Consider the following 12,710-nt stretch of genomic DNA (forward strand, 5'->3'; position numbering starts at 1 on the left):
AAGGGATCAAGGCAAATCCTGATATGCATTTAAGATAAAAGGAGGCATGCCCCTCAGAAGAAGACCCCATCCAGCTAAGCTTCCAAATGATGAAAAAAGGCCCAAGAAATTTTCTGCTCCTAAATATCAACAACAAATCAAAGCTGTTACAAATGTGATTCAAAGATGCTGGGCTTATCCCAAGTGGGTAGTCAAACTTGAAACTGTTGTCCACCTGGTTGTGGCTTTAGAATCATGAAATATACAAGAGTAAAAATTTGTAGAATATTTCTCCAGGGTTAAGGAGAACAGCTGAGGCAGACTAGGAGTGGAACAAGAGAATCTGAGAATTCATTTCATAAAGCTGTGAGAGTGAAACCTAGATTGTATTGGAAACTTCAAGATGTTAGAAGTGCCAGAACCATGAGATATGTACTAAGATAAGCTGTACACAGGGAGTGGAACCACCCAAGAGAGAGCTGTATCGTTGGAGGCCACAAACTAGAAAGTTGGAGCTACCTAAGCTTTTTGACATCAGACATGGAGCTACACAATTTGGAGTTTGTCCTTCTGGGTTTCAGTATGTATTTGGTCCAGTATTTCTTTGTATGTCCTGATTCATCCCATTTGGGATGGTAAAATATATTCTGTGGCACTGTATTTTGGAAATACGTAATTTGCTTTTTGGTTTTACAGGTGGTGACAATAAAAAGATTGCCTGGAGTCTCAGAATTTATTTTGGAGAATGGCCTCATAGGCTAATATGTTTGAATACTATTTCTCCAGTTGGTGGAACTGTTTGTGAAAGACTAGAAGGTGTGGCTTTGTTGGAGTATATGTTTCACTGGGGATGAGTTCTAAGATGTCAAGACTTGTGACATTCCCAGTATATCCTCTCTCTCTCTCTCTCTCTTTCTCTCTCTCTCTCTCTTTTCCTCCCTTCCTCTGTCTCTCCCTCCTGCCTGCTGATCCAGACATAAGCTCTCAGCTGTTCCTACCACCATATCATTTTTCCACTATCAAAGACTCTTATTCTCTGAAACCATAACCCCAATTAAATGTGTTCTTTCATAATTTACTTTGGTCATGGTGTTTGGTGACAACAATATAAAAGTAACTAAGATAGGATCTAAGACTTGAGACTTTGAAAACTGCTACATGAAAAATTGGAAAAACATTTCAAGGTTTAGTCTTATTTAGGAATTTTTCTAAATAGAATTCCAGTTATTTAGGAAATAATGCCAACAAACCAACAAATGGAAACTTCATGAAATTAAAAAGTTTCTGCTAGGCCTGCACAGATTCATGATAGACAGGCCCCACTGCTGAGAGATGAAGTTGACACAGTCCCCATACCAAGAAGGTATTTCCAATCAGCAATGGCTTACAAAAGAAAAATTCCTTTGCTATGACAGTCTCACTACTTCTATAAACCACACTTAAGGTTATGCTTCTATGTCCAGCAATGATATTTTTGTAGATTTTTTTTGTTTGTTTATTTTTTGTTGTTGTTGTTTTGTCTCCTGTTGGTTTGTTTGGGCATTTATCTTACTAATATTTTCCTTGTATATTACAGTTCCTGATTTTGTGTTTTTATGTTTTGGTGTTTGTGTGTGTGTGTATGTGTTTTTCTTTTTCTTTTTAAATTTTGTTTTGTTTATTTTTATTTATCTCCTAACGATAGAGAAAAAGCATGGAGTTAGATAGATGGAAAGGTGGAAAGGATCTGGGTGAAGAAACCATGATAAGAATAGATTGAACATGAAAACAATATTTTCAGTGAAAAAAAGCTTCCTTCTGATGAAGAATTAAAATCTGAAATGTATTAAAAATACAAAAATTTAAACAATGAGAAATCAACAAACTACAATTAATAAACTGACTAATGACAAGAAAACAGACGTTTTGAAAAGATGAAATACAATAGCCATTAGAGTAATTCAAATCAAAACTACATTGAAATTCCATCTTACTAAAATGAGAATGGCCATCATTTAAAACAAATAATATCAAGTCCTGGGAGAATATGGACAAAAAGAACTCCTTCTATACCACTTCTGGTAGGAATGTAAACTTGTCTATCAACTGCAGAAATCAGTATTTAGGCCTCTCAAAAAAAATGATATTAGATCTACTATATGGCCCACATCTGCCATTCCTGGGTATTTACCCAAAGGACTCCTTATCAAAGCATCACAGGCATACTTATAGCTAAATATTTATTGTAACATTATTTATAATACCTAAGTTATGGAACCAACATAGGTGTCATAGGAATTGGTAAAGAAAATATGCTCTATTTAGTTATACAGAACAAAATTATGCAGAAAATTGAATGCAATTAAAAATCTGAGAAAAAGAAATATTATGTTATTTTATATGTAGTTCCTAGATTTTATACAGGCATATAAAATTATGAAAGGAGAAACAAAACTGTATAGAGGAACAAAGAAGGCTAATGGGAGGGGTGAGAAAGAGTGTAAGAAAAAATATGCTTCATGTACAATATATGCTTGTATGACAATACACTTATGTAGCATACATCATACCATGTAATGTGAATGTATACATGAAAGAATTTTAAAATAAACGTTAAAAAGGAAAAAAATCACAAATATACCAAGTCTTTTTCAAATAAAATCTACATGCATTGGTCTTATAAATAAATCTACATGCATTGGTCTTATAAAGTGAGGCTTACCTTGACATATTGAACCAGACGCTCACTGACATTCACTTTATAGGTCTCTATGCCTAGCTCCTTAGACAAGCGTAAGATTCTGTTCTGGGTTGGTCCCACATAAGCTCCGCCAACATCTACCCATTTAACATGTTCATTCTGCAGAAAGGAAAAAAGTAAACTTTGTAATCAAGAAACCTTTTATCATAAAAAATCCTGTTTATTTTGTTAACTTACTTGTGTCTTATTTGTTCTTTAAAATGTACCCCTGAAATGCAAAACCTTTTTCTCTTCCACTCAAAACTGGGGAACACTGTCTGACAATTCAGTAGATATGTCCATTTGCAGAGCTCTTGGTGATGTTGATTCATTAGTACAACACAGAATGAACACTATAGTACATCCTGCTTATCTAGATCCTTTGAAAATCACTTATTTTTTAATTTTTCAATTAATTACAATTTATTCACTTTATATCCCAGCTGTAGCACCATCCCTCATTCCCTCCCAAATTCACCCTCATTCCCTCCCAATCCCACCTGCCCTCTCTCTTCTCCTCCCATACCCGTCCCCACGTCCACTTATAGAGGCAGTCCTCTTACCCTTCCATCTGACCCTAGCCTATCAGGTCTCTTCAGGACTGGTTGCATTATCTTTCTCTGTGACCTGGTAAGGCTGTTTCCCCCTCAGGGGGAGGTAATCAAAGAGCTAGCTAATGAGTTCATGTCAGAGACAGCTCCTGTTCAACTTACTAAAGAATTCACATGGACACTGAGCTGCCATGGGTTACACCTCTGCAGGGGTTCTACGTTATCTCCATGCATGGTTCTTGATTAGAGAATCACTCTCAGCACCTGGGCCCAGATTTTTTGGTTCTGTTGCTCTACTTGTGGAGCTCCTGTCCCCTCCTTCATCTCCCCTTTCTTTCATAAGATTCCCTGTACTCTGTCCAAAGTTTGGCTATGACTCTCAGCCTCTGCTTTAATACCCCATTGGGTAGATTCTTTCAGCGGTCCTCTGTGGTAGGCATTTGTCTTGTTCCCTGTTTTCTCCCTCTTCCAATGTCCATCCTGTTTGCCTTTCTGAATGAGAATTGATCATCTTACCCAGGGGCCTCCTTCTTGCTTAGCTTCTTTAGGTGTACAGATTTTAGTATGTTGATCCTATACTACATATCTACTATCCACTTATAAGTGAGTATATACCATGTGTGTCTTTCTACTTATGGGATAACTCACTCAAGATGATCTTTTCTAGTTCCCACCATTTGCCTGAAAATTTCATGATTTCCTTGTTTTTATTTACTGAGTAGTATTCCATTGTGTAAATGTCCCAAAATTTCTGTATTTATTCCTCCACCGAGGGACATCTGGGTTGTTTCCAGATTCTGGCTATAACAAATAAAGCTGCTACAAACATGGTTGAACAAATGTCCTTGTTGTATACTTGAGCATATTTTGTGTATCTGCCTAGGAATGGTATAGCTGGATCTTGAGGTAGCACTATTTCTAATTATCTGAGAAAGCGCCAGATTGATTTCCAAAGTGGTTGTACCATTTTACATTCCTAGCAGCAATGAAGGATGGTTCCCCTTTCTCTACATTATCTCCAGCATGCGTTGCAACTAGAGGTTTTGATCTTAGCTATTCTGATGGGTGTAAGGTGAAATCTCAGGGTAAATTTGATTTGCATTTCCCTGATGACTAAGGATGTTGAACATTTCTTTAAGTGTTTCTCTGCCATTCGATATTCCTCTGTTGAGAATTTTCTGTTATTATGTGTGTTTTTCTCTTGGGTTAATAATACTGTAAGTGTCATTCAGGAATTTATTAATCCTAACTCCCTGATTTTTTCCAGCTGAACTCTTAAATTAGCCACATTCATGGACTTCTTATGATATCCAAAACATTTCCAGGTAAAACTGCATCATGGCAAAAGAATATTTAAAGGCACAAAATATTCATATAACTATTTATATTTTTTTAGAAATAAGTAAATGCTCTCATAGCTAAAACTTTTATTTTCCTTCTTAATAGCAGCCCTCCACTCTATCCAGCTTTTATCTTAACACATTTTAGTTAATCAACAAATTGTATGGTGATAATTTACAACTCTTTTGTGTATTTGTAATAAGTTATTTCAAGTTTATTTCTATTCTACAGTTTCCATCAAATTTTGCATTTGCATATTGCCTTTACCCTTACTTGTCTGATTTGTTTTTATAGTGTAACAATCACTGTACTTGAAAATCATGCAGAAATCAGTGGAGTGGTAGGGGTTACTTTTCTCAGAAAAGATTTATGAGACACTAATAATAACAGATAACTATTTCTTTTCATCATTTAAGATTTAGAGCCAGAAGAAAATGTACATGTGGAGTAGTCTTCCTGCAGTCTACCCTTAGCTCTAAGATGCAGCCCAACCTAAGAAAAAGAGTGAAAATTTCTCTCATATACATATTTCACTGGGCTGGAACCAAATGAAAAAGAGAGAAAGTCAATCAGGGAGTTTGTGGGGTCAAAACCCCCAGAACAAGGAAAAGACATCAGCATTTTACTTAAGTGAAAGGTGATCCTTTGGAAGGCTTTGGGTATTGCTAAGATATGACTTAAATCTGAACAACTCACTTTCATTGCTATAATACTAAAAAAATTATTATAGGGAACAAGAATAGGAAAGGGACTTCAGATAGCAGTAACCTGGCCTAGAGGTGAAAGTGGCCCCACTATGGTATAGTAATGACAACAGTAGGAAGCAGTGAATTCCAAAAGTATTTTGAAAACAAAGGCAAAACAATTTCTGGACAGAATGAATGTTGGTCCGCAAGTGCTGAACAAGCCCCCAAGTATTTGCTGAGTTGCTGTGTGGGAGTCTTGTTTTTGCAGTTGCTGGCAAGGGAATCTAAAGGGTATTTAGGAGGGTAGGAGATCCAGTAAATCAGCAGCATCTCTCGAAAATAACCATTTTATGTTCCTCATCAAGAATGTACTCTAGGCATGAGGTTCTACCTCAGTGATTCATTTCTTGCCCACCGTGTTCTGGGTTATAGTTTGGATGATTGATTTTGAGCTGTCTGATCAACTTAGATACCTACTACTTTCTAACTTCCCTCTCAGATCAATATAGTGTATTTTTACTAGCATTTTACTTATTTCAATAAAAGAGTTAATTGGGGTTCCATTACTCTTTAGCACTAGTAATGAAGTGCTTTTACTTCTTTAATCTGAATATCATAATCTTCATGTTTTATTTCACTAACTGCCAATATTGACTCGTGAAGCATCTTTTTCTCCAAAACCTTTTAAAGAATAAAACATCAATAAATTTCTTTTATTAATTTATTTACTTTTAATTTATTGTGCATTGGTGTTTTGCCTGCATGTATGCTTCTATGAAGGTGTTGGAATGGGAACCTCCCGAAACTGAAATTTCAGACATTTGTCAAATGTGGGTGCTAGGAATTGAATCCAGGTCCTCTGGAAAAGCAGCCAGTACTCTTAACGAATGAGCCATCTCTCTAGCCCCAATTTCTATTACTTTAACACAGACAGCAAGAAAAGTCTTGGTAATTTTCAAACATTTCTTTAGAATATTGACTCTCTCTTTAAAGCAAATAATCCTAAATGAAGCAAGAAAAAGACTGAGGCATTCCTGCCTAGGTCTGACATAGGTCCTCTGCATACATGTTATGGCTATGTATTTTGCTCTACTTGTGAGACTCCTAATAGTGGGAAGAGGCTGTCACTGACTCTTTTGCCTGCTTTTTGGAACCTTTTCCTCCTACTCTGTTGTCTTGTCCAGCCTTCATACAAGGGGAAGTCTCTAGAGTTATTGTTATTTGATATGTCATGTATGATTGATATCCCTGGGAGGCCTGTCCTTTTCTAAATGGAAAGGAGGAGTGGATGGTGGGGATTATGAGGTAGGGAAAGAAAGGGGAAGGAGGAGAAACTGGAGTTGGGATGTAATATATGAGATAAGAATTAAAAAAAAAAGAGTGAGGCATTAAAATATTTCAAGCAGAAATACTCCAGTGAAATACCTTGGGTTCTGCTGGAAGACACTAGGAAGTGTAATATGGTATTCTGTCATATAGTACTTGCCCTTTCTTTATTGAGATCATATTACTCAGCCTAAAAGGTCACATACATGGAAATCTATTAAGAAACAAATATGTTGACCTTGTAGAAGCCTTGCAAGCATTTTAACATTATTCATTTGATTCTGTAGCATTATAGATGGTTTAATTATTTAAAAAATGCTAAGTTCTGAATTTGTAGAAAATCAACCAGAAGAAGACAGGTGATAACATCAAATTTGAAATTTTGAGTATTTAAGATCCAAAATAGTTGTATAACTTCTTGTTCAAAAATTATCCTAATTGATTATGTTATTTGAATCAATTCTAAAAATATTTGATTTAGCTTTGTACTAAATAACATTCTGACCCTTCTTATAGCCTTCCTTTTTTTTCTCTCTAGGCACTTGAACTATAAATGCTAAGTGTTCATTTCTAAGTATTTCTAAGATTCCTTTCTCATATACAAAAGAGGTATATAGTACCTTACTGAATAGACACCAGTTCCTGTCTGCTGCTGGCATATATAAATGAGCAATATGGCCAAGTAGCTAAAGCCAATATCATAGATTTGGATATGCACGCTGGAATTTCATTTCCTTGCTCTTAACTGAAAATCTGCAACATGACTGATGTCCCCATTTAATAAGCAAAAGTTAAAAGGATAGGGAATGTAGGACTAAAGCAAAATGTAATAACTCTCTTTAAAATGAAAGAATATTTTTTCAGAAAATGACAGAAAAACCACATCTACTATGTGAATATAGGCAGAATATTCAACTTGTCTTTGTACTACCATACAATGCCTTCAATTTCAATTTGAAGATGGGCTGGTTGTAGAAATGTGTACCTATAATGTTATCATTCCCAAGGCTGGAGAAGTAGGATCTCAAGTTGAAGGCTAGCTTGGGTTACACGATAAGGTCCCGTCTCAAAACATTAAAATAACAATTTTAATTTTAAATTAAAGGTGGTTCACACCTTTAATCCCAGGATCAAGGAAGCAGAGGCAGGCAGGTCTAGGTGAATTATGACCCTCTTGGCCTACATATGAGTTCCAGGACAGCAAGGGCTACACAGTGAGACCCTGTCTCAAAAACAAGCAAAACATTAAAATAAAGGTATACAGGAGCTTCTTGGAAGACATATGAGTATATATGATCTTTTAGCTGAGAAAACTTGCATGTGAAATTCTAATTAGGACATATCCAAGTTAGTGTCAGGTACTAACAGTGAACAGATTCCAGTCTCCTCGCTCCTTTTGTAGATTTTTAATGTGTATAAATGTTTTGTCTACATGTATGTATGTGTACAGTGTGCATGCTTGTTACCAACAGAAGGCATACAAGGACCTCAGACCCTGCAAGTGAACTTATAAATGGTTGTACGCCAACGCATGGATGATTGGAAACAAACCTAAATCCTCTGCAAGAGCAACAAGTGCTCTTAACCACAACCCATAACAGACTATATCTAAGGGAATTCTCGGAAATACTCCAAATAAATTTAATGTGGATTTCCTTTAAAGTAAAGGAAGTGAGCAGGATTATCCACAGAGCAGCATATTTGCAACCTCCCTCAAAAGATAATTTTTAAAAAATGTAGATTCAACAGCCCTGAGAATTTTCTCTTAAGTTTCCAGGTAATCCAAGGCTCCAGGTCTATACAGAACACTTGGAGTAGCAAGGTTGTGGGGCACATTGTTAGAGATGAGCAAAATAGAAAAAGACCTCATGGGTTTAGTGAAGTAGATGGAAAAAAGAAAAATCTGTAGAATGGTATGACTGAAAGAGCTACAGCACTATCCTAGTTCAGACATCATCACACAGCTATTGCAATAGCCATTCCACTTCCCTTCCTTATGCCTTTTTCTCCTCTGCTACCTGGAAATGTTAACTACTTGCTTTCCCAGGTTCCTCTTATAGTTGAGATAGCCATGTGAGCGAACTCTGCCTAATAAGACAAATGTCAGCATGGAGTTTACTGGTAAAGTAAAAGTTGTTTGTCTCAGTCAAGGATAGTGCTGTCGTACCACAGGATGGTCTTGCATTCATCACCCTCTTGCCTCAGTGCCCAGAATGCAGTGCTTACTGCTATGAGTCACAAAGGCTCAGTAATTCTTGTTCCTCAAGAGGAGTCTTACTTAGAGCCATAGCACTTGTTACCAGAGGGCAACGATCCAATAGGCAAAGAATGGTAGAACAAAGGGTAAGAAAAATCTGATGCCTTTATGACAAAACTAAACTCCTGTACTATCTTGGAATCTCTACAATTAAACTTCTGTAAAATAATTTAATGTTTTCATTGCCTAAACCATTGTTACTATTATTGCCTAGGCCATTCTGACATTAGTCTAACTGAAATGTCTACCAATCACTTTTAGTCAAGTCAAAGTACTGTACTACCTCTGGTACTATAGATTTAATTTGACTCTTTAATATAGAAACTATAACACTGTAATGAAGTTATTTGTTGTGTTTCTAGAATGTGAGTGATTGAAGTTGAGGCCATCACTATACAGTGAGCACTTATTGAAAATAACAATCATGTTGGGAATAGTAGTGTATGCCTATAATCTCAGCATGTGGAAGACTGAGGTAAGAGGATGAACTTGAGGTCTTCCAGTACTGTAGACTGAGTTTAAGGCTAACCTGGGATACTGAGAAAGATGCTGTCTAAAAAATAAACAAATGAAGAAAGAAAAGACTACTTACTTGATAAAACAGTTTAGACTTGTTGGCCTAATGGCTTAACTATGTGGTCTCATGAGGTCTCCTCCAGTGCTATGGCCCCATTTAGAGTTTAAGTGAGATGCCATAAACTACTGAAATCACTTACCCTCACGGTATGTGTTCTTCCTCCAACTCTATCCCGGGCTTCTAAAACTAAGACATTGATTTTGTATTCAGACAAAAGTTTGGCAGCAGCCAATCCTAAAGGCAAAATAAAAGAGAAGAAATGTTAACATCTAAATACCAGACATCCCAGATTTGACCAGATATACCCAGGAAATGAGAAAACGACAGTATATCCAATCTGTTTATTTTGCTATTATTATAGAAAATTTTAAGCAATATTATTAGCTATCACAAAGGACCCTCAAATGACTAGCTTATAGTCTTGTGTTAGAGATTAACTATCAGAAAAAAAAAGTATCTTGTTTTCCGGAGTAGTCAAATGATATTTAGAGAATCTTCTAAGTCCTCTTCCAGAAATTCTGACTGTATAAACAAGGATAGGACTCAGTAGTAGAGCATTTACCTATCATGCTCTACGCCCTGAGTTCTACCTCTAACACTAAAAGAATGCTAATTAAATAAGCAGAAGAGCATGTTTTTCTGTAAAACTTCCATGCCTCCAGCAGCACTCCGATATCTAGGTTTTTTTCCCAACTTCAAATTTATGACCACCTACTGATTTATATCTGTATTACATGGTTCCTATATCTTGTTTACCTCCGTAGATTCTAAGATTCTTAGAGTTAGAAGCTATGCTTAACTTCATTCATTAGCTCAAAGCTAAGAACAGTTTCTCATTTGTAAACAAAATTTTTTTAAAGATACATTTCAAATCCAACATTGTAGCAGTAGAAAAGTTAAGACAATGCTGTATATTACCATTTTATCATAGATACATGCTATCAGTATTATGATCATTTATGATAATCTTAATTTAATCACCTATTTCAGTAAGAGTTTCCCAGAATTCTCCACTATAAAATTACACAGTCACTCCCGTTTATATAGTGTACTCTTTGGAAGGAATGCTATACACACTCCACACTTAAAAAACTGGAAGTTATGGCTTACCATTTTGAAGACAGTTTATATAAATTGTTGGGAACTCTTCAGCAGTACAGACTTGGTTCTTTTCTTCATTTATTTATTCAGTCATTAGTATGGGCTCAAAAATATTTTTTAAACTTTGGAATATAATCCAATACTATATTATTTATTGCCAAAATTATTCAAATTGTTCCCTGAGAGCTCTTGTGTGAACTTTGTTATTCCTCGATCAGTTTGTGTTTGTACATGTACATGAACTTCCTTACTTTCTTGTTCTACAGAATACCCCAGGTTCACCATATCTTTCCTGCCTGTCCTAGCCTTACCGTCACCCATTTCTATAGTGAGCCTTGGTCCCTTTAGTTGGGGCATAAAATTAAAAACCAAAGTATGATGATTCTTGTGTTCATGATTACTGTAGTGCCACTGTGTACATGAACTCTCAACTCTCAGAGTAAAAAATATAGTTTATATATACTTATTTTTCAGCTTGCATTCATTATATTTTTTAACATTTTTATCATTTATTACAATTTATTCAATTTGTATCACAGCTGTAGCACCCTTTTTCATCTCCTCCCAATCCCACTCTCCCTCCTTCTTCTCCCTCTATATCCCTCCCCTAACCCACTGATAGGAGAGGTCTTCCTCCCCTTCTATTTGACCCTTGCCTATCAGGTTTCATCAAGGCTGCATTGTCTTCCTCCATGGCCTGGCAAGGCTGCACCCCTCTGGGGGTAAGTTATTAATGAGCCTGTCACTGAGTTCATGCCAGAGAAACCCCTGCTCCTCTTACTTGTGTACTGAGTCCTCATTATATTTAAAATGATATCTTAATACTTGTTTATTTTTTAACTAACTGTTACAAAAGAAATAAACCAGCCAGGCATGGAGGCACACACCTGTAATCACAGCACTCTGGGAGACAGATGTAGGAGGATCTCTGAGTTTGAGGCCATCCTACTCTACAAAGTGAGTCCAGGACAGCCAAGTCTACACAGAGAAACCTTGTCTTGATAAAAAAACAAAAACAAAAACAAACAAACAAAAAAAAAACAAAACAGAAAACAAACAAAAAATAAAGCATATATAGAGTTCAATATAAGGAGGGTTGTAAATTTTGAGACTAGACTGGCTGTAAGGCAAGACTATGTATGTCAAAGAATGAAAGAAGTAATGGGAAGAAGAGAAAGAAAAGGGAAGGGGGAAAGTAAGGGTTAAAATTTAACTTTTTTTTTAAAAGTAATCAGTGGAAATGAGTTACAAGGAAATAACAAGGATCCTGTTTTCAAAGAATGCTGTGAAATGTCTGAAGGCTATAAACAGTGTTCACTATAAACAGTGAGGCTATTGTGGCAAGATAGCAATGAATGAGGAAAAAAATCATAACAGCATCAAAATATGAGGACCAGGCCCACCACCATGCCCTGCAACAAGGTAGCTTTTACTGGTCCTTAGGATTCAACCCACAGGTTTTGTTTTGTTTTGTTTTGTTTCAGGTAAGGCCTCCCTATATAGCCTTGGCTGACATGGCATTCAAATAGACCTGTCAGCTTCTGCTGGGATTAAAAACACACAATGCTATTCCCTGAAACAAGTTAGATTTTACTGAGCATAGGGTATCAGATCACTATTTCACTGTATATATATATATATATTCTAAGTACTAACAGTTTATTTTTCTCATTTTTAAACTAGTATTATACTTGCTGAGAGAAGAGAACAAATATCAGTATGCATACAAGCTGGTTACTGATATATACAACCATTCCTTTCTGTCTGTATATCTGGCTTTTATGCTTATTGTCAGCTAAATCATTCTGTGTTTTAAAAATGGCCAATCTTACAATCCTTTCAATTTCAATAAGCTGAAAACAAGGCGCACTCTCAAGTGATAAATAGAATTAAGCTAACAATTAACTTCATTCTGCCCTTAACTCAAGAGACTGGTTGTCTAGACAGTCTCAATTTATTTGATTATTGCCCAGCATTTATCTTCACTTTAGTTAAACAAATCTCACCTAAGTTGGGGGATGTAATTACCTCCTAATTATTTGTCCAATTCTTTTATTGAAATTTCAGATGCATTCCAAGTGTTCCACAAAGGCATTCTAAAATTCTGCACACTAGGAAAGGCCGAGTTTAAAGTCATAATTCCCCACAAAAGTTTATGGAACACTAATCCTTA

At 36.0% G+C, this 12,710-nt stretch overlaps 1 protein-coding gene across 1 annotated transcript in view; it reads right to left on the reverse strand.

Moving 5' to 3' along the window:
• Maoa (monoamine oxidase A) overlaps window positions 1–12,710 on the reverse strand; it is a 67,425-nt gene that overhangs the window by 41,958 nt on the left and 12,757 nt on the right. Inside the window, exons 2-3 of the mRNA XM_060375512.1 lie at window positions 9,576–9,670; window positions 2,681–2,818 (exon numbers count right to left, since the gene is read on the reverse strand). Coding sequence (XP_060231495.1) covers window positions 2,681–2,818; window positions 9,576–9,670 — 233 coding nt within the window. The remainder of the gene's footprint in view (window positions 1–2,680; window positions 2,819–9,575; window positions 9,671–12,710) is intronic.

The sequence above is a fragment of the Meriones unguiculatus genome, chromosome X (genome assembly GCF_030254825.1).
Source record: "Meriones unguiculatus strain TT.TT164.6M chromosome X, Bangor_MerUng_6.1, whole genome shotgun sequence".
Taxonomy (NCBI): domain Eukaryota; kingdom Metazoa; phylum Chordata; class Mammalia; order Rodentia; family Muridae; genus Meriones; species Meriones unguiculatus.